Source organism: Aethalodelphis obliquidens, unplaced genomic scaffold (assembly GCF_003676395.1).
Source record: "Aethalodelphis obliquidens isolate GAN/ISIS:26980383/991018 unplaced genomic scaffold, ASM367639v1 scaffold8, whole genome shotgun sequence".
NCBI classification, from domain to species: domain Eukaryota; kingdom Metazoa; phylum Chordata; class Mammalia; order Artiodactyla; family Delphinidae; genus Aethalodelphis; species Aethalodelphis obliquidens.
Genome location: NW_020837952.1, coordinates 5588634 through 5610714, shown reverse-complemented (window position 1 = coordinate 5610714; position 22081 = coordinate 5588634). Strand labels below are relative to the sequence as shown.

At 57.6% G+C, this 22081-nt stretch overlaps 1 protein-coding gene across 6 annotated transcripts; it reads left to right on the top strand.

Annotated features, from left to right (window-relative positions):
• Nucleotides 1-887: 887 nt before the first annotated feature.
• On the top strand, nucleotides 888-21450 carry ZNF385A (zinc finger protein 385A). Of its 6 annotated transcripts, none has more exons than XM_027106539.1 (8): nucleotides 895-1279; nucleotides 7668-7804; nucleotides 15119-15229; nucleotides 16815-16977; nucleotides 18882-19130; nucleotides 19496-19665; nucleotides 19850-19969; nucleotides 20114-21450. In XM_027106539.1, the coding sequence occupies exons 1-8, from the start codon at nucleotides 1270-1272 to the stop codon at nucleotides 20342-20344; spliced, it is 1191 nt and encodes a 396-aa protein (XP_026962340.1). In that variant the 5' UTR covers nucleotides 895-1269; the 3' UTR covers nucleotides 20345-21450. The 6 variants fall into 6 exon arrangements, with proteins under 6 accessions (XP_026962343.1, XP_026962340.1, XP_026962341.1 ...); XM_027106540.1 differs by having other exon boundaries at nucleotides 899-1279; nucleotides 19874-19969; XM_027106541.1 differs by lacking the exon at nucleotides 895-1279 and adding an exon at nucleotides 1794-3152.
• The last annotated feature ends 631 nt before the right edge of the window (nucleotides 21451-22081 follow it).

The window sequence follows — 22081 nt, the reverse complement described above, 5'->3', positions numbered from 1 at the left end:
GTCCCCTTGCTCTTTCCTAGACTGTTCCAAGACTCCAGTCCCCCCGCCCTTCTACCGACCTCTTCCTCCCTGCCTCCACTGTCCCTAAATCCCAAGTGTTCTAGTTCCTACTCACACCTCCTTTCCCTCTGGCTGGGGTTGGCCTGAAGCTGGCTGCTTGGCATTCTGGGAAATCCTCCTGCTGCCCTCCCTCTTGGGGCAGGTACAGACAGGTCCAGGCTGCAGCAGCTGCATCTTCCCCAGACACCTCGTAGACTCCCAGACTCCAGCCTCATGCTGCGGTCCCAGTTGCTTGCCTTGGAATACATCCTGTTGGTCCTTAGAATACATCCGGTGTCCTGTACTCCGCCTCTCCCCTGACGTTCTCCCCAGCCCATACATGCTGTCCTATCCTCCATCCTCCCCTCCACCTCATCAAAGACCCCCTACCAGGCCTCTTCAGTCCAAGTTCACCTTAATGGGGAATGCCCTGGATAGATGCTCCCATCCCCACCAATCCAGGTCACCTCTACCAGGCTGAGCCTCAGTTCTTGATCTTCTGTCATCTCTGGTTGCCCTAATGAGCTCAGTTGCAAGCTTCTATTTCCACCTCTTTGGGTCCACTGATTGCAATCTCTTCCCTCAGACCTTCCCTAAGGACCTAGGCATTCGGACCCCAGCCAGAGATCAACCCGGGGTCCATCTTCAACCCCACGTTTCACCTCTGAGACCCAGCCCCCAGGCATCCTGCTCCAGAGCCAGGGAAACAAACTAGTACCTAAACGTTCTCTGCCCCACCCTCTGCTCCTGCCCAGCCCATCACTCTGGAGAGGACTCAGGTGTCCCATCCAGCCAGGCCCCATCCCTCGCCAGAGTACTTAGGCATTTCCCCACCCCATATCAGCCTGTGACCAGACTTCCCGCCCTCAGACTCAGCCCTTCCCGGGATCCCAGGCATCTTAGTTTCCAGCTTCCTGTATCAACACACACCGTCCTCTAGATGTCTTGTTCCCCCAGCCCTGGCTGCAGTGACACCGTAAATCCAGAAGACCCAGGGCAGCAAGTAGAAGAGAAAGCGGGAGGAAACAAGGAGCCGCCAGGACGCCCTCTCCTGGAGCCCTGGGTGCCCGGGTCCCCCCTCCTCCCGTCTTCACCTGCTGCGGGCTCCGCCCCCGCTCCGCCTCGGTCGGCCTCTGCTCCTCCCCCGACTCCACCCCCCGTACCCCCAGCCCGGCCAGAACGGCCCCCGGGACAGAGCGACGCGGAACCGCGGACGCCTGGGTCCCCAGCATGATCCTCGGTGAGTGGGCTCTGCGGCTCCGCGGCTCCAGGCTCCTGGGTCCCTCTCAGTAGGTCACCCCCCAACCTCCCGCACCGCGGTGACTGCGGCCGCCCGTCAGCCACCGGTTCCCCCTCCCCCTTCATCTGGCTCCACATCTGGGGCCCCCTCTTTCCCTCTTCCCCAAACTGCCACTTCTTCTCCCGGTGATCCAGGGAGTGGTAAAGGGGGAGACAGAGCCGAGTAAGACCCCCGCCCCGTAATGAGAACATTGCGTATTCATGAGGCTCATGAATATTATATGACAGTCTACGAGAGGCTGGGGGAGGGGCTGGTCCTGGCCTGGCGGAGTTGAGCGAAAGGTTCTGACCCGTCCCCCCCCCTCCCCCCCCCGCCCCGCCCCGGGGCCTTCCCCCACCCTTAGCTCAAACACTCCGACATCCTTCTGGGCCCAGGATAAGAGGGAAAGGAGGAAGTGAGGGGCGGGCGGGGGGAGAAGATGGTGGGTGTAGCTTCGAGGTGTGTGGTGGGAGGTGGGAACCTGAGGGCTGAAGATAAGGGGTCTGGGGAGAAAAAGGGGTGGGAAACTGTCCATCCCAGGGCCCCTGCGGCTCGGATCCTGTCTCCGCAGCCATCCTGCCCCAACACGCCGGGACCTGCCCCTCTGTCTCCGTGCTCTGGCTGCCTGGGCCCTTCCTTCCCGGCTGCCTTCTTCTTCCTTCCTCCCCCACCCCACCCCCACCCCTGCCTTGGGCCGGGGGCACCAGCAGAGGAAGGGGCCCCGGGGAGTACAAGGATGGCGGAGGGAGACTCCCGCGGGGCTCTGACATCCCTTCAGCCACAGCCACCCCAGCCTCATGACCTACGTGGGAAGGGAGCCCCGGGAGGGGGCTGAAAGGACTCCTCATCAGTCGGGCTCCAGGCCCCTGCCTCCATGATAGTCCACAGGCCTGTTATGTCCTCTGACCTCTGACCTCTGCCCTCTGTCCTGGCTAGGCCGGTTCCTGGGCCCTGTTTGTGGTGGGAGACCCCCCACCAGGCCCAGACACCTGTGGTCTCCCTGCCCCCCACCGGGGACACCTGGCTGCATGCTGGTACCCCAGGGCTCGCCTGGCTCCCACCTCAGTCCTCTGCTGGGGCCCCCTTGACTCTTGCTTTTCTTCTTTCCTTTGACCCCTATTGACTCCCACTAGGTGGCTCTCTCCCCTTCTGCCCTCCTTCCTCCACCCCTTTCTCGCCCCCCCACTCCTGTAGCTCCTTGCTCTTACCCCTCTACATCTGCCCCTCTCCACCTGGCACCCCATCAAATCCATTAAATGAATGAGCCAACAGAGGCACGAATGACTGGTTGCCTGCCTTCTTCCCAAGAGTGTCTCTAGCAGGAAAGAGACTCCAGGCCCATCTATGAAGACTGTCCCGACCCTGGCGTGACCCCCACCACCACACTTGGACTCAGGTTCCCAGAGCACAGGCTCCACATTCCTCCAACCTGTGCAATCCCTGCACCCTGGCCCCAGCCTGGGCACGGGCCCCAGAGGCAACATCATGCTTGTCCAGGACAGGCCAGTTTGAGTCGTGCTTCTCCTGGTCAGTAGGCCTTGGAGAGGACCTCGGGAACCTGCTCGAACCAGCCCAAGATCCCACCACAGGAGGAATGCCAGGGGCCACCAACTGGACGCCCACCACACCTCCCTGAGGACACTGCGATTAACTCCCTCCTTGTGCCCAGCCCACAGAGGGGTGGGAAGCCTGGCGGGCCACATACCTTAACCCTCTTTGACGAAGGAAGGCGAGAGGGAGGCAGCTCCCGGCCAGGCCTGAGGCCCATTCTAAGGTTTTCAGGTTCTGAACGCTGAGGTCCACTGAATCTGTGTGCAGGTGCTCTGCCCGGCAGGTGAGGCCCAGCCTGCCTGCCCAAGAGCTAGACTGTGGGCCCAGGTTTAAGGTGGTGGCTCTGGACTCAGGTTCACCGTTCTGAACTTTGCTTACCCTCCTCTCCAACTGGGCCCTTGGTGTGGTGTGTGGGGCGGGGGCATTGAGGGAAGCTTTTCCCATCAGGCCGGGGAAAATTCCCCAGGGGTCTTCCTTCTGCCTTTCCTGGCCACCTCCCCCCTTTAGGCCCTGCCCCCGCCCACATCTCCCCCGGGGTTATTAGCGATGATGTTTTGAGTAGTTGTTCATCATCATCCCCTTGTTGCTTTCATCTTTGACTTCAAAGCCTTTCCAGCACTCAGCCGGCCTCCTGCCAAGAAGGGGGAAATTGCAGCAGAAGGGGACAAATACCTCAAATACCTGAGACTTGGTCAAGAAGGCAAGATCTAGGGGTTCCAGGCTCTCCCCTTAATCCCCCAGTTTTAGGCATTTCTGGGGTTAGAAGAGGCCAAAAGGCCCAAAGTGAAAAGGGGATGGATTAGAGATGAGATTCCAGTCCAGACGCAAATCTCATTTCTCCTTTGGCCCCAGAGCGTAATTCCCGTTTTAACCCAGTGCTGACCCCATGTTTTTCACCACCTTGGGCCCTAACGCTACGTGCAACCTTATCCCCGATACCTCTCTGGGATCTGAATCTCATCGCGGCCCAATCTCCAGACGAACGCTAACCTGCAGCCTTACCCTCACATCCTTCCTGGCTCCTGTTCCTACCCTGACGCTGCTGCTCCCAGAGCCAGCTCACTGGCAGACACTCCCATTCTTTGCCACAGGGGCTTCAGGCCCTAGGCCCGACCGGAGACAGCCAAGGGACTGGGACTCCCACCTGGCCAGAATTTCTGGGGAAGAGAGGAAGGAAAAGACGAGCTCTGAGTGGGATGGAAGGAGTAAGGAGTCAGACCTGGCTTGGTTGTGGCCTGGTGCTGGGGGGATACCGGAGCAGGATCAAAGTGCCTAGGTCCAGGTGGGGTGCAGAAATGAACAGACGGCCATCCATCCAAGGGACTGAGACTTCACCTCCCCCAGAGTGGTTGGGAACTGTCTTTAATAAAGCATTTGGCAGCTCCCCACGGAGCTGGGTGGGGCTCTATCTGCTGGAGCTAATGAGCTTCCCTCTGGAGTGGCCTGTCCCAGCCAGGCCTCAGCTCCTCCCTGTCACGCCTGACATGGTGTGCAGACCCGCACGCGTGCGCGCACGCACGCACACACACACACACACACACACACACTCCAGTTTGCTCTCCACCTCCTCCTCCAAACCCACCTGAAGCCCTCACCTAGCCATATGAAGCCCTGGATTTCCTCCTTCACAGCCCTTATTATATTCCTGCCTTTTTCCCCCTCCATCCCTAGGAAAGCGTGGTGCCTGAAAGCCCTGTCTGGAGCCAGCCAGACAGGTTCAAATCCCTCACTAGCTGTGTGACTTTGCTCAATTAACTCCCCCTCTCTGAGCTGACAGTCATCTATAAGATGAGGATTCATTTATTTAGCAAACATTTATTGAGCTTTCTTTGTGGCAGGCCAGCACTTTACATGGATTTGTTCAATCCTTTCAACAACTCCACAACGCAGGTACCGTTGCTCTCATTTGACAAAGGAGAAATGAGACAGAGGGGCTTCGGAAACGAGCTAGTCACCCAGCTAGTGAGCAGTAGAGCCGTCCGCAGGGGGGCATATATGTAAAGCGCCTGGCATACAGTGGGCCCTTATTATTCTCAGGATGGCCGAGAGGGGACTGAGGCGTGGGCTACCTGACACCAAGGGCCCAGTTTCTCCCCACGTGGCCCGTAAGTTGCCATCTGCCCCCTCCCACCTCTGATCTCAGTGGAGTAGACCCAGGAATCTGGGAAAGAGACACATGAATCTCCAGTTGCCCACTTTGCTTCCTTGCCTCACTGCATCCTTCCTTCCTTCCTCCCACTTCCCCTTCCCTCCCCCGACCCCAGGGCTCCTGTCAGTGGAAAAGATGAGTTGCTGGCTAGAGGGAACTGACGGGCTGCTACCTGTTTTCCTCCAACCCCAGGAAGTACATGGAACTTGTTCTCCCCGTCCTCTCCTTGGACAAGATGGAAGCCTTTCTCAGATCTCTGCTGAATTCAGGGTTAAATGGGAGCCCTTTGGGGTTGCGTAGCAGAGAAAGAGGGTGGCAGACCTCGATGGAAATCCCAGCTCTGATACTTACAGGCTGTGTAACGTCAGCCGAGTCTTTTTCAGTTCTCTGAGCCTCAGTTTCTTCGAGTGTCAGATGGTTAAAAACTAGCAGCAGCTACCCCATAGAATAGTTATCTCAGAGGTTACATGTGCTACTACTCAGAGTGCTTTACCTGAAAACATTCTTTTCTTCTGTTGCCTTTTGTGGAACTCACCTCTCTCCTCTGAGGTGGTTGTTTGAGGGGTGGGGGCCTGGAGAGTTCAGAGCCAGGAAAGGGTCAAGGAGCTGAGCTGCCTCCCTCTCTGGGGCCGGAGCAAGCACGAGCCCCGGGCCAGCTGCCTGGGGTGGGTGCTGGGTGCCTGGGGCTCTGGGAGTGCTCAGGTTTCTCTCACCATTCCTGATGCCGCCTGGGGCTCGTTAAGGCTGCCCTGGCCTTGTGTGCCAGACAGGAGGAGGCGGGCACAGAGGGGAGAAGCCATGGGCGGACAGAGGGGAAGGGGAGATGGTCGCCCTGCCCCATCAGTCTGTCGGTCCCACTCTCTCCTCTCTCCCTCTCTCGTTCTCTGTTCTCTGGTCTTTCTGCCCTCGTCTCTAGCTCTGTGTCCAGCTTCTCAGCGGTGTCTCTGTTTCTCTCTCATTTCACTCTCTTCATCTCTCCATCGTCCCCTGTCCTCTTCTCTCTCAGTGTCTATGTCCCTTTTCTCAGTCGCCTGTTCCTGCTTCTGTCAGTCTTTCCCATTCTATCTCACTCACTTTTGTCTGTCTGTCTCTCTCTCTCCTCTCCCCCTACCCCATCTCAACCCCGAGGTGGCAGAGGAGGGAACGGACATGACACACAGACCCCCAGCTGTCCAAGGGCCAAAGCCAAGCATCCTGGCCTTCTCCTTCAACCCTTAGATGTCTGCAGCCCAAGCTCCCAGCAGCCTTGACCCCTCTCTGCCTCAGGCACCCTAGCTGCCCAGTCGGAGCAGTGGGTGGAAAAGACAGACCCCTCCAGACCTTCCTGGACCAGCTCCCTGCCCCCAGCTGTGCCTGAGCCCTCCCCACCCCCACCCTCTCGCATCCGATTCCCCTAATCCCTGCTCCCCCGCCCTCCCCTCTGCCCCACTTTTCCAGGACTCTGATTGGCTGATTCTACTGACTGGACTGGGGGGGAGGCTGGCAAGGGAGGGGGCAGGGGGCAGAACCAAGGGAAGGGGACGCTGTCAGGCCCAGGCCCCTGGGGGGCCAGGGCCAGGCCACTGCCTGGGGGCAGCAGGCACCAGCCACTGAAGGTATGAAAAGGGGCCGTCTCTGGAGGGAGTAGGAAAGGATCCCAGGGGGACCCTCTGCCCCAGTAAGGTCATGGGAGGACGGGGCTAAGCTTGCAGCCTCCTGGGTTTGCCTTTGTTCCTGGGGACCCCTGTTGCTGGCAGGGGGTGCCAGAGCCATGAAGGGCAGCCAGAGTTCCCTGACTGGTGGACAGAGAAGTCGCAGAAGGGAGCTGGGCCAGCAGAAGCCCAGAGGGGCCAGCCGTGCGGAGCCTGGCAGGGCTCCTCCCACGGCTCTGGGGCAGGAGGAGAAGCTTTCAGGGACGGTAGTGGACTTTCAGTTCCCCTTGGGGTCAGACCCAGGCATTCCCCTCCCAGGGACTGGTCGCAGTTCCTCCCGCAGAGCCTGAGCTGAACATTCCCGCGGCTGACAGAGGGACCTGGGGAGGACAGGAAGGTGGGGAGAAGGGGCTCTGAGAATGGCCACAGGCAGTCCACCTCCCAGATCGAATGCCACTTTCCTACCCCGAGACATCGACAGTTAATTAAGAATTACGACTGGGACAAAATCATAACTTTGGGGAGCCTGAGAGATCCAGCAGCCCTCCTCCAAATACAGGCCTCAATATTCCTCTCTAAGCAGTGGGATGAATCACTCACCTGACAGTTCTCCCTGGGGTAAGACTTAGCCTCTGGGATTCCCTGGGGGAAAGCAAAACCAGAAGGGAGTAGCCAGGGGCATGGGACTCCGGAGTCCTTGTGGTCCAGCAGGCGGCCTGCAGAGAAGGCCTGTGATTTTCCTGGGTCTGTAAAATGCCTAAAGGTCTTGGGGGAGGGAGGCTGGAGAAGGGGGAAGTGAAAATCACCCAGAAGGGAAGAACAACAGGTCTGCGCCCTCCCCCAGGCCCACAGGGCACCGTGCTCCATTGCTCCGGAGCCAGCCAGCAGAGGAAGTGTGTGTGGTGGGGGTCACACTTCTGAGTGTGGGCCCCCAGCTGGGAAGTGGGACTGCCAGGCTTGGGTTGGGCTCCTGAGCTTCAGCCTTCCTGCCCCACATGATGTTTTCTCTGGTCTTTAGGCAGCTTGAGCCGGGCAGGGCCCCTCCCTCTGCTACGGCAGCCCCCCATCATGCAGCCCCCACTGGACCTCAAGCAGATCCTGCCCTTCCCACTGGAGCCGGCACCCACCCTGGGCCTCTTCAGCAACTACAGCACTGTGAGTAGCAGCCTGCCTGCCTTCCCCACCCTTCTGCCACCCCCGCTGCTTCCCTCCCTGCCCTCTTCTCCTCTTGTATCTAATTCCTTATGTCTTCTTAGGGCCCCATCTCCTTTGCTTCTAGTCAGTTACAAGTGTTGTTGGCTCTCTGGTATACTATTGACAACAATAACAATAATAACTAATATTCGCTGAAATCCGGCTATGGGCCAGACACTGTGCTAGGTGTTTTATATGAATCATCTCATTCAGTCCACCATCGAGAGAAGTCACAAGACCTAGACTGGTGGTAGTGAGTACAGGGAGGTGGAAAGAGAGACTCTTCAAGGGCACAAGCAGGCTGTTTGTAAGCTGCAGCTCTCTGGAGCCCACCGTTGGGTGGATGGGGTAGGGTCAGTGGGGTAGGGCTTGGAGGGCTGGCAAAGTCGTCTAGATTTAATCACTATGAAGTAGGGAGGCATTATCCATTCCTGAGCAGGAGAGTGAGTGGGAAGGGGCAGTGTTTGAGGCAGGTGAGTGGGGCATCTGGATGGAAGGGAGCAGAGACTGGAGGATGGTGGCCAGTTAGGAGGCTGTCCCAGCAATAAGGGCCTGCAGGGGAACCTGGAGAGCCAGACTGGGCCCGCGGCATCGGAAGAGTGCGTGAAGGAAGCGGGGTGGGTGAGGTTTTTCCAAGGAAATCTTGACAGGCCACGGTGACCAACCAGGATTTGGGGGTAGGGGAGAGAAGATGAGTCAAGGATGACTCCGGGGTTCAGGCCTCTGTGACCGGGAGAAAGAACTCACCTTGCCAGGGACAGGGGGTTAGAGGAGGAGGCTGGCCTGGGGTGAGGCTGCTGAACGCACTTTAGGACATGGCGAGTTGGTGGGCCAGTGGGACGTTGAGCCAAAAATGTCCAGCAGACAGTTGGAATCTGGGTCCTGGAGAGTGGGCTGGAGCTAAAGGTTTGGGGGAAGTCAGCTTTATTCAATTCAAGTAACCCACCATCAAACCATATTCAGTTACAAACACGTACTAAGCATCAACTACGCACCAGGCACTGCAGCAGATGTGTTTTTGTGTGTGTGTGTGGTTTTTGTTTGTTTGTTTGTTTGCCTACACTGTGTGACTTGTGGGATCTTAGTTCCCCAACCAGGAAATTGAACCTAGACCCTCAGCAGTGAAAATGTGGGGTCCTAATCACTGGACTGCCAGGGAATTCCCTGCAGTAGATGTTTCTGTACTTGATCTCATTTAATCCTCACCACAACCCAACAAAGTAGACATTATTATTCCAGTTTGACATACTGGAAGACAGAAACTAAAGCCCAGAGGGTTTAGGGATTTATCTAAGTGGACGCAGTACGTGCCTAAGGTATGACTTGAACCCAGAGCATCTGACTCCAAATACAGTTCTCTTTATACCTGCTGCTTCCTCCAAACTCCTCCCAGAGAATCCAAACCAACATTTGCAATGCGCTTTGAGGTTTACAAAGCATTTTTCATATCTCAGTTTTTATAGCAACTCTATGGGGTAGCTGTCATTTTATCCTCGTTTTACAGACGAGAAAATTGAGTAATGACGATCAGGAAGGCGCTGTCCTAGATAAAAGGGAGACATGAGGGTAAATATGACATTCTCCCATGCTAAAGGCGCTATATTCAGGAAAGAAGTATAGATGTGTATGCAGTGATCTACAATGCAAAACAGAGGAAGGGTTATAAATATTGTGACAGAGACACTAACAAAAATTCAATTGAACAAAAAAAATTTTGAGCACCTACTATGTGCTAGGCACTGGTATCAGGGACACAGGACTCAGTCTGTGCTTGGAGAGCTCACGGTGTAGTAGGAAAGACAGTAACTTAGCATTTACCCTATAGTGTGAGAAGAGCTGTGCTGGAGGCAGGTAGCTTGTAGGGGAGCCCAAGGGGGTGTCAGGAAAGACTTATTGGATGTGGTGAGGGACCAACCAGAGCTGAGCAGGAAAAAAAAAAAGAAACAGCAGAGGAAAAAGGGATTGAAGCTGGAGCAGATGACGTTATGATTTGGGCTTTGAAGAACTATTAGTAGGATTTTAAAAGGGATTTCAGAGAACACTGCAGACTGAAACAAGGGCTAAAAAAGAGCACTTGAGAAACTGCAGTTGACTGGGTGTGACTGGAGCAGAAGGTGCTGGGAATAGTTTCCCCCCAGTCTACATACCTGATTTACACTTAACCTTGGGTCTCCTATCTTTGTACCCATTTTATAGATGAGGAAACACTGACCCAGAGAGGTTAAGTGACTTTCCCAAGATCACAAAGCTACTTAGTTGATTCACGTGGATAATCCCAAGTTTCTGACTCCCCAGGTTCATGGCTCCACGGCCTCTAGTGGGGAGGAGCTATTTAAAGCCATGAGAGTGGATAAGCTTGGAGAGAGTGTGGCCAGGTGTTGAGTGATACCAGCTTTGGCATCAGACTGGCAGGATTTGAATTGATTTTCCAAAAGTACTGGCTGTGTGACTTTAGGCAAATTACTTAACCACTCTGAACCTCAATTTTATCAGCTGTAAAAGAAGACAGTAATAGCAACTCGCAAGGTTGTTGTGAGAATCGTATTACATAATCATAATGCCTAGCACCTAGCACAAAGTAAGTTTTCAATCAGTGTAAGCTGCTATGATTATTACGTTATTTCATTGTTTTATTTAATAGAGGATCAGAGAGAGAAAGGTAGTTTCCAAGGCCCAAGCCTTGGGTAATAAGCAGAATTAGGCAGTAGGAACAGGAGGAGGCAGGCCCCTGCAAAGGAAATGAAGGAGCCACAGGACGGGGTGGGGACAGAACCAAGTTCCTATAGAGTTGGAGAAGCCAAGGGAGAGAGTGTGGCAGGCTGCATCAATAGTGCCAAATTCTGCAGGGGAATGAGGACTGCAGAAAAGCTGCAGACATGCCCTGGCAGTACTGTGCAGCAGTTAAGTACAGGGCTTTGGAGTCAGAATGCCCGGGTTTAAATTCAAATCCCAGTTCAGCCACTTACTAGCTTATGACCTTGGACAAATTATTTAGCCTCTCTAAACCTCAGTTCCCTCATCTATAAAATGAAGATAATAATAGTATTTACTATTATAATAGTGGTTGTAAAGATTAAATTAGGTAATCCACGCAAAGAGCTCAGTCCAGACGCTGGCACATTCCAAGGGCTCAGTCAACATTAGGTGGTGGTGATGGTATTATTATTCACGGAAGAGTCTCTCCTTCCCTGCACTAATACTTCCAGATGTCTCCTACTCGGGTAATTCCTACCCCTTAGACCCCTCCCTCAACTATGCGTCCCTCTGCCCTTGGACATCCCTCACTGTCTCCCAAAGACAGCCTCTCTCTACATCCAGGCCCCTGCTTCGCTCATCTCTCGGCCCTAGGTGGAACGGAGGGGATGAGATCCGGAGATGAGAGAGCCGGAATCCTAGGACCCATCCAGAGAGGATAAGGAAGTGTCTGGGGCAGTGGGCTGTTCTGCCCTCCTGTCCCTCGTCCCCCAGTGCTGCCCCCACTCTACCGCCAGAGGGCAGCAAGTGCACGAAGCATAAGCCCTTCGGGAACCTGGTTCTCCAGCAGGTGGCGGGCGAGAGGAGGAGGTGGGAAGAGGTTAGGGATGATGTCCCCAGTTTGAGGTCGCTTCTGCCCTGGGCGACCCCAGCTCCACCGTTCAGAGGAGTCACTAAGAGAGCAGTGCCTGACACCTGGGTACCTGGGCTCGGTCTTGCATCCCTAGTAGGGGAAGTGACATGTATAAGGGGCACAGGGGTCGTGTGCAGAGGGAGCAGGGAAAGGGTCGTCTGCGGACTCGAAAGAGAAGCTGTCAGCAGAAGAGCGAGGGTGGAAGGGGTGAAAGAAAGGAGAAAGGTCCAAGCTAGAGAAACAGGGTCGGCCACTGGTAGGGATACTGGACCCAGCAAGGGTCCCCATTGGAGGAAGCCCAGTGGAGCATCTGGTCAATGCCCCGTCGCCAGGCCGAGGGGCCTTTCGCCAGGACCAGGTCTTTCTGGAACGAGTGTCTGGACATGGACACCCCGTCCTCTCTTCTTTTCGCCCTAGCGCCTCTTCAAGCCTCCCGAGCTCCCTATCCCCGCCCCCGTCCTCGGCCCCGCCTCTGGGGCGGGCTCCGGGCCGGGCCGGCGCCGCCTCCCCTTCTCCGGGCCGGCCCGGCCGCACAGCCCCGAGCCACCCGGGCAACGAGCGCCGCGTCCCCGGCCTGCCCGGCCCGGCCAGGCTCGGCCTCCCCTCCCGGGTCCGCCACCCCGGGCCATGGAACCGCGTCCCCCGGGGTCCCGCAGGGTAAGCCACCCGGCCCCTCCTCTCTCCCTGGCTCCCGCCGCTGCCGCAGCGCCCCCCCACCCCATCCCCGCCCGCCCCTGCCCGGCTCCCTACCTCTCCCTTCGCCTGGTCCTCGGGTTATCCGGCCCATCCCCCGCGACCGGCGCGGCCCCAACCAATCTCCGGATCCCATCTGGCGCCCCCCAGACTGCTGCCACCATACTGGATACCCCGGCCTCTGTTTCTCAGATCCTTGAAGTCCCCCAAATTTTCAGACTTCCCATCAGGTCCTGCACCTACCCTCAAATTGCCACGCCGCCGGTCAGATCCCTTATGCAGCCCTGACCCCATCTCAGCCTTAGTCCCCTTCCTAGCATCCCTCCCCCACCAGCTTCCACCTGCTCTTTAGACACCCTCTAGCTCCCTCTCTTTCCTGTTTCAATCCTTCCTGTCCCTCAGGTCTTCCCATCCCTGAGATTCCATCCCCCTTCCCTTTTTGCCTTTATTTGGGGCGGGGAGGTGGTGTGGTGGTCAGACAGGGGCAGCGGAGCCATCAGATAAAGGGCAATGGAAGGAAATATAATCATAGCCCCTCCTGGTGTTCCTGATCTGGTTTCCCCCTTCCCTCCCCCTTGCCCTTCCTGATTCATTTTGCCCCAGCTTAGGAGAGCGATTCCCTTTCATGTCTGCTGTTGGAGGGCAGGTGGGAGGAGACTGTTTTGTGGACCTTTCCAGACAGTGTCTAGGCCAAAATCCTAGGGAAGGGGCTCTGGAGTGAGAGGGCTCTGGGAGATGCTGGCCTTCACCCCTCCCCAGAGAGCCCTCATCTAGGTCACCAGGGCCTCTTGACCTTGGCCTGGAGCAGCACTTCAGTGGCTCATATTCCACCTGCGCAGGGATTGGGCCCAGGAACCCTCACCTTCAGCCTGGTGTCTCCTCAGTTCCCGGAGGAGAGGGTGGGAAGGACCTACCTGACTGGGTTGCCGCCCTCCTCTCTGCCCACCTCCCACCCCTAGTTGGTGTTTATGGACTTAAGCCTGAGGAGAGGGCTGTGCAAAGGAAAAGGCTCTCACCTGGAGGAAGGACCCAAGCGGGACAGGGACCAATTTGCAGGGGATGGATGTTGGGACAGTCAGCTCACAGGTCATCCTCAGGGCACTGGGTCCTCAGCCACTCTGTGGAGCAGGCTGGGGTCCTGGGGTGGGGCACAGACAGAGCCAGGAACCTCTGCTTTCCCCTCTCCATCCCACTCCTCTCTCCCTACCATTTTCATCGACTTAGGTTTCCTGGCCCAGATTGGGTTTCTGTTTGGGCTGAATTCCATTCCCCACCCAGCATGTGAGGACATCCAGGGGCTATGGAGAACCCTGGGGCAGAGTTGGGGGGGTCCCTGGTTAGGGAAGACTGTCGCCCGGAGGCTGGGAGCTGAGTGCAACCTCTGTCTCCCCTTTCTGATTAAAGCCTGTCTCCAACTCGGTCTGTCTTCCTGCCAGACACATCATACATTCACACCGATAAACACACAGCTGAAGACTGCACAACCTGACCATTCATGGCTTCGGCAGAGCCCCTGACACAGAACTGTTGATACAGAAATGATGTACACACAGCACGTGACACGCCTTCACACTCCACCCCTGCACAGATTGATCATAGACTGCCTAGACACACACAGACACACCCAGTCTTCCCCTGTTTGGCTTTTCCCTGAAAAGGACCTGGGCTTCCAGGAGGTGAAGAGTAAGCCACTGAGAGGGGCTGCTTCCAGCCAACGGCAGGCCAGGAAATTGACACTGGTCTGTCAGCCTGGTTATCTGAACCTGGCTCCTGCCTCTGTCACTGCCAAATGGGATGGCGCATTTCACAGGGATGCTAAAGCCCCTTTCCAGACCACCTTCTTCCCCCTGCTCCGTGTTCCTGTCTCTCACCGGTGTCTCCTGGGGAATCATGAAGACCTGGGCGCAGGGAGGGCCTCAGCTGAGGAGCTGGGTACCCCCAGCAACTTTTTTTTCACTTGATCCTTCCACCTAGAAGATAAGGTTTCAGCTCTAATCTGGTTCCATGCTTATGAGAGATCCCAGCCACCACCCAGTTCTTCTCAGCCTCAGCTGCATTCCAGGCTCGCCTCTCCCTGGCCGCCTGAGGGCCAGAAGGGAGGAGGACGGGGCAGGGAGGCAGTTTTCATGCCTCTAGGCCCCTGGCTTTATCCTCATCGCAGAAAGCCTCAGACAGAAACTCCCATCCTCTTCCCGCCTCATGTGAACTCTTGGCAGGAGACTGCAAAGACATCTGCTGACCCAGGGTGGGGGCAGAGGCCGTTCCTGATCCCTCCCAGCCCCGTAGCCCTGTGACCAAGGGGAGGGAGTTCAGAAGATCCCCGGGCTGCCTCAGGCCAGCCCAGCTTCTTACGTTCTCCGACTGACTCCCGCTGGAGCCACCTACTCTCTCCTGGGTTCTTTTGCTCCATCTAGAAGCTACTGCTTTTAAGAGGTCCAGGGAATGAGTGTGTCAGGGCAACCTGGGGCGCAGAGGTGGGAAGCTAGGAACATCTGCCTCCTGGGACCAGAAGCTTGGCTCGGTTGATGGTCTTGCCCCAGAGAGGAGGCCAAAGAAGGCTTCAGCTGAGAGCCCTAGGGTCTGGGATGCTTTGAGACTTCCTGAGCGGGCCTCTGGTGGATCAGCCCCGGAGAAAGGTCAAGGTGACAGAGCTTGATCTTCATGGTATAACGGATGGAGACGAGTCCAGGTTCAAGTCCCAGCTCTGCTATTAAGTCATGCTCTGACCTTGGGCAAACCACTTCTACTTTCTGGCAAATGGGAGCACTGGGCAAGGGGATCTCTCAGGTCCCTCCCAGTGCTATGAAGATTGGGCTGGGAGGGAATCAGGGAGCTGAGGCTCAGAGCCCTCTGGCATGCTGGGGGATTGGGAGGAGGCTCTGGGGACTTTGGTTCAACCCAGCTGCTGCCAGTGGGGTTGTGATGGACATGAGCTTGTGCTGGGGTTCCTGGCTCACCCCAGCCTGCCTCCACAGATGGACCCTGTGCAGAAGGCTGTACTGTCCCACACTTTTGGGGGACCCTTACTCAAGACCAAGCGGCCCATCATTTCCTGTAATGTCTGTCAGATCCGCTTCAATTCTCAGGTAAGAAACCCAGCTGCTCACCCATCCACTGGCTGGGGCAGGGACAACCAGGGGATCTTAGGGGAGGGCAGGGTCTGGGAGCTCTGGGTGAGGGGCAGGGATTAAGGGGATATGAGGGGATACTGCAGGAGAGGCAGGGCTGATGGAAAGCACTCGGGAGGGACAAGAGATGGCTGTATATTTTGACATGAAGTATATAGCCCAGTCCTCTAAGGCTGACCCCTCCCTCCCTTGGGGACTGAGGCATCCCTGGCTCAGAACTTCTTGGAACACAGGTGGCCATCTGTGTCTGGGTGGGAGTGTGGCCTCTGGTCCTCTGGTCTTGGGTACAGGGCTGAGTTATGTCATTGGCTCCCTGCAGAGCCTGTGCCCTCCTTGGCCTCTGCTAAACTCCTCCCCGGCTCACCCATTTCCCTCTAACCTCCTGGCTTCCTCCTCTCTCTGCCATCCTCCCTCCAAATTACACACAAGGCCTGGCCCCCACTGCTCTCCCAAGGGAAAGCCTCTCCCATGGGAGAAGCCACCCCAAACTCAGAACCTTGGTGTCTGGCCTCCCAGATTTTCTCCCTCGGAGGCTCCCTTGGGACTTTTGTGTGGGTCTAGAGGGGGCTTTGTGGCGTGCAGGTTCTGAGAAGTTTTGGAGAAAAACAGCAGAGCCTCATTCTGCTGAGTAGGAAAAAGAAAGCATGTTCTGTTTCTCTACCCAGTACACACACACACACACACACACACACACACACACACACACACACACGTGCCACACCATGCCTCCAGGCTCTGCACACCCCTGGCCCACCCCTGGGCTGTCAGTCTTTTCCTGCCTATCCACACCTTTTATTTCTACTTTACTGCCTGTCTGGGTGACCTTGTGGTTCCAGGATTGTGTGTTCTTAGCAGGGGGTGCACACAGTGTGGGGTGGAGCCAGGACCAACCCAGATTTAGACCTCCCCTTGACCTCGACCCCAGGCATCCCCTTTCCCAACCCTGGCTCTGCTCACTGCTGGAGGGTGGGAGACTGGAGGGGCCAGGGGCCAATAGTAAACAGCCCTCTCCTCTTTTTGCCCTCCCCTCCCCTCCCCCACCAAGCGCCTCTGTTTTGACAGCTGTCTCTGCTGCTCTCTCTGTCTCCAGAGCTGGGCTTGGGGCCAGGGTCCTCCAGGGTGTCCGCAGAGGCTTCGGGGAAAATGAGACCCAGAGGGGAGTAGTCAGGGTACAGCCCAGGCTGCAGAGCTCCTGGGACTCCCAGCGTGAGGGTGGGGACTGGCTAGATTGCTCGGCCCCTCCCATTTAGGGTTCTCCTATAGTTGTGGGGTCCCCTTCCCTCACCCCTGGACAAGGTGGGAAGCCTGAGTCAGCAGGCAGGCCCTGGGTGTGGTGGTGGGGTAGAGCCTGGGCTAGGTGGGGATCCAGGTTCCCAGCGACTGAGTAACCAGGGTCCTCGACATGGGGCTCTACCTCTCCCTGGTGTAGGGAGAGGTTAAGTGCAGCCTGCTGAGGCCACCCCAGCACCTGAAGGAGCTCCATGGGGAGAATGTTCAGATGAAAGACGATCTCAGATTCCCTTTTCTTCCTCCATCCCTATAGAGCCAGGCTGAGGCCCACTACAAGGGTAATCGCCATGCCCGAAGAGTCAAAGGCATCGAGGCTGCCAAGACTCGAGGCAGGGAGCCCAGCGTCCGGGAAGCAGGAGATCCAGCTCCCCCAGGCGGCACGCCCCCAAGTGGAGAGGGTGTAGCCCCCCGTCCAGGTATGTCTGACTCCCCCCCAGCATCCTTCAACTGAACTTGCCTCCTCCATTCTGTCCCCAGTTCCCAGAACTCTCCTCTGCTTTCATCTCTGTCTTCCTCAGCTCCCACCCCAGCCCCACCCAAGGTGAGTCCTGCAGCCAAAGCCAGTGACGCGAAATTTCCATCCTGTCACCCCCACTGCTGCCCCAGCTCCTCTCAGCAGAGTCCCCACTGTCTGTCCTCCCCACCTCCCAGTGACTCAGACAGGGGCTAGGGTGAGGCTACCTGGCAAACTTCCTCAAGAAAGAGGGAACCACCAAATCCAGGGAGAGACCATTTCATCTTGGGGAGAGGGGCAGGGGAGAGAATCAGGATATCTGAGGGCCTGCCCATGGGGGTTCCCCCCAGGGAGGACTGAGCCCAGGAAACCCAGGCAACTCCCTGTGTGATCTTGGGTAGATCTTTCGACCTCTCTGGGCCAGAGTTTTTTGTCCCTCGGAAATGAGGGAGTGAGACTTGAAGATCTGTGAGGTCTTTTCCGGGTTTACAGAAAGCAACTCTGAGATTCTTTCTCCCTCGTGGCTGGTGGCCATCCTCAACCTTAACTCCCAGCCAAGAAACTGGAAAGAAGGAACATCAAGACGGACGATCCGAGCCACCCCCATCCTGGGATTACATCAGATGTCAGTCATGGCAACTCCAGAGAGACCTGACTTCCCCATGTCCTCCTTGTCCTTGCCTATCCTTCCTGCCCTACCCTAAGGAGAAAGAAAACCAAGGAGCTGCACCACCAGCTTGGGAAGCAGGCCCCACTCTCACCACACGTACACACACAAACACACACACCGTCCCTCGGGGATGCACAGACAGGGCGAGTGGGTGAGCTGAGTTCTAACTGTGTTCTGGCTGCTTCTCAGCCTGAACATCTCAGGTTAACTTGGTAATGTCTCTGTCAAAGGGGGATGATGATGGTGGCGGTGTAGCTAGCCTTTTCTGTCTAGCCCTGTTCTAGGTGCTCGATACATATTACCTCACTTAGTTCCTAGGGTATCTCCCTAAGGAGGTAAGGAGACCTGCCCTGTTTTTGGAAGCCAGGAGCTTCTGTCCAGATAGAGATGTGAGTGTGCTGTCTGGATTGGGATGGAGATAAATGATGTCAGGAATGAGGAAGAGAAAAGAAAAGGAAAGATCACAGGATGGACCAGCAAAATGGACACTGGCAGGGCTCAGGAGGTCCCCTCCCACCAGCTCCCCAGCCCCACCCCCGGCCTCCCCCTGACCCGGAAACTGGATCAGCTGCTGGAGCAAGAATGGGAGCGCTAGAGTTTCCCCTGTGCAGAGGCCAGAACCCAGCGCTGAGGCCTGGGGCCTGTGCATCTTTAATCAAGCCATGAATTATAGAGCAGCCCACATCCCTGTTTCTTCCCTCTCTGGTTCTGCTGTTTCTGTTTCCCTTTTGCCATGTCTGTGCCTGTCTCTCCCAACCTCTCCTCACCTCGCTTCTGCCCCTTCCTAGAGTTCTTTGGCATGCCTCCCTGGGGACTGGGCAGGCCTCTTGAGAAGGGGCTGGCCGGGCGGGAAGCCCAGGCTGGCTGGCAGGCCTCGGAGGGGAGGTTCCTTGTTCCGTGCCCCTCTCCCCCTCACCAGGCTGGCTGCCAGCTTCACCCTGGCTGAGGGGAGGCTGGTGGGGCTGGACCCCTCGGCCATTCCCAGCTCATGGAGAATGAGCCAGGCACTGGAGTCTCACACCCAGCCCGCGGCAGCTGGACCACATCTGGCTCTGGTCCAGGGCATGAGAGCATGCGTGCTGTCACAGGGTGGGGACTCCTGGGCCCTTGCCCTCCGGGAAACGGGGCTAGGTCTCCTCCACATAAAGAATCTTCTCCGAAAGCCATCTGGGATGATCCCTATGTTTCTCCCCCAGTGACAGTTTCCATGGAAAATGGACTGGGTCCAGCCCCAGGATCCCCAGAGAAACAGCCTGGCTCCCCATCCCCTCCCAGTGTTCCGGAGACTGGTCAGGGTGTGACCAAGGGTGAAGGGGGGACTCCAGCCCCAGCTTCCCTGCCTGGGGGAAGCAAGGAAGAGGAGGAGAAGGCCAAGCGGCTGCTCTACTGTGCTCTGTGCAAGGTGGCAGTGAACTCCCTGTCCCAGCTTGAGGCGCATAACAAAGGTATGGGCTCCCCTCCCCCACGCCCACTCCCCTGTCCCCATCCCCTCCTGCTCGCTATGTCCTAACCCTCCTGGCTTCCAGCATCCCTGGACCCTCGAAGACTCACCAGCCTATCTCCCTCCCTAATCATCTCCCTCATTCCTTAGCCCCTGACCTTCTCGGTTCCCTCCCCGCCCCCGCCCTATTTCTGGTAACTGTGACTCTCCCCTGACCCACCTTGTGTCTGGAAGGGTCCCAAGGGCCTTGGAAAGCCCCCACGCTTGATGCCCCCCCCAATATAGTAATTGGAAATGTGGGTATTTGAGGCGTAGTAAGCCTGGAGAATTTTTTTCCACCTCTTACCTCCCGCCCTCTGGGGGCTCCAGGTACTAAGCACAAGACGATTCTGGAGGCCCGAAGTGGACTGGGCCCCATCAAAGCTTACCCTCGGCTGGGGCCTCCCACTCCCGGGGAACCAGAGGCCCCTGCCCAGGACCGAACCTTCCACTGTGAGATCTGCAATGTCAAGGTCAACTCGGAGGTCCAACTGAAACAGGTGGGTCCAAGGCCCTTTCCGAGGACTCTGGAGAGCGCACCTGCTGAGGGAGGAGGGGGGACAGGGAGCTTGGGTGAGGCTCTTCTTCAGGCTCGTCCTGTGGTGCCACAGAAGGGGCGGGGCCAGGTGCTGAGGTGCGATCACTCCGCTCCCTGGCGGTTGCTCCTTTCCCCGTGGTTCACAGCCCCCCACCCACTGGTCCCTGCAGCACATTTCCAGCCGGCGGCACCGAGATGGCGTGGCCGGGAAGCCCAACCCCCTACTGAGCCGTCACAAGAAGCCCAGGGGCGCCGGGGAGCTGGCGGTGAGGCCTGGGCGATGGAGAATTCGTCCTAGGGGCGGGGACCGGAGCGGGGAGGAGAGGGGATGCCGGCCGGCCCTGGGAGAGGTGGAGTTTGCGGGGCCACAGAAGGACTTTTCCCTCTCCCCGCCCCTCTCCCCCCTGCAGGGCACTCTGACTTTCTCCAAGGAGCTGCCCAAGTCCTTGGCCGGAGGCCTGCTCCCCAGCCCCCTCGCGGTGGCTGCGGTGATGGCAGCGGCAGCAGGCTCCCCGCTGTCTCTGCGCCCGGCTCCCGCCGCACCTCTTCTCCAGGGACCGCCGATCACCCACCCCCTGCTCCACCCGGCCCCCGGGCCCATCCGAACTGCGCACGGACCCATCCTCTTCTCCCCCTACTGACCTGAACCCTGAACCCCCTCCCATTCAAACCCCCCACCTCCAGCCGGGACCCAGGCCTCCGGGCTCCCAGTCCGTCCCTCCTCCCGGCACTCCCTGAATGATCTCTCTCCTTCCCCCCCACCCCGAGGTACGGGGTTCCAGGAAAGGGGAGGGGTAGCGGGGGAGGGGGGCTTCAGAAGGGGGGGAACACCCCAGATCTCAGGGAACCCCGCCCCCTGCCCTTCCCTCTCCCCTAGAAAAGGGGGGGCTGTCTCACCCCCGGGCCCCCTTGGAGACACCCCCTCCCAAAAGCCATGTGCATCCAGCCCTTCCCCCCCAAACCTAGCACAAAACGGGGTTCACAAGCCATGATCGGGGTCCAGGGGGCAGAAATGGATTTTCTTGGCAATAAGCGGACTCTGGGACTCCGGCCCCCTACCCCCAAACTGAAGCGCTTCCGTGAACACCCCCGTCCTCCGCAGGGGGAGGGGAGCAGGCGGGATCCTGGGTCCCTCATAAGCACTTTGGTTTTACCGCCTGCAACCTCACTGTGCCCGCCCCGCATCACGCCCCAGCCCAGGTCTAGCCGGGCCCACGGGCAGCACTTGGTGGCATCTCTGGCACTTGGGTGGGACCAAGTAGATGCCCCTATAGACCCTTCCCTCACCTTCTTCCTTCCCAGTCCGGATTCCATTCTTTTCACCAGCACCCATCGCCCAAGGGGTACCAAGGGGGGCAAGGGGTGTCCAGTCCAAGCCCACCCCCGCCTCGCCTTCCGCAAAACTGTGAGCAAAAAGCAATAGAAGCCTCGCCCCCGCCCCGCCCCTTTCCGCAGGATTTGCAGTCTGTAGCCTACCCCATCCCAGCTCCTAGACCTCATGGCTGTCCCCTCCCACCAGACACCTCCACTGCACAACTCGGGCGGGGTCGTGACCTCCCCACCCCACCTTGTGGTTTCTGTATCGTCACTCCTTCCAGCACAGACCCGGGAGGGGGACAGGCCCCCACTGGCCTTCCCCTCCCCATCAACTCTTAATGCTTGACGATGTAGCAATCCCGGCCCCCAGCCCACGTCTTTCCCTTTTCCCCCTCCCTGACAATAAAATCTGGATTCGTTGCCCTCCGTCCCCCAGACTCAGACTCTATCTTTGCCCGCTGAGATGGGAGCAATTCCATCAGAAGTGTATGTGTATGGTGACGGGGGGGCGGGGGGGGCGGGCACACAGGAAAGAGGGCCAGAAGAAGGAGGGGGACGGGAAAACGGGGCTGGGAGGAGGCAAGATCCGAGGCTTGCGCAAAGTGAGCAGAGCTCCCCATCCCACTCACGCATACTCCCGCCCAGCTCAAGTGTCAACTTGGCCCTGGGGAATCATTTCGAGTCCAGGTCTCGGATTGCAGCCACGGCTGTTGAGAATTCGCCGCAACTCCACCAGGCGGCGCCAACGACATGGAAAAGGAGACCGCTAGGCTCCAGTGCGTGTCTCTAGATTCTAGGCAAACAGGTCTAGACCCGGTCTCAGACAAAGGAAGAATCCAGGTTTTTGTACCTCTGGTGGGAAACGCACGCCAGCAACCCTCAAGGCATGGGAATAAGTAGGGGCAGGGACTTGGGAATCTGAGCTGTAGGCTCTGCTCGGCCCCAATGTAAACAGTGACCTTAGGGTTAGTCCTTACCCTCTCGAGACCTCAACTTCCCCATCTGCAAAATAAGCAGGTTTGGGTCTCTTAAAAGTTCATTGAGACTTCATGGATGGATCC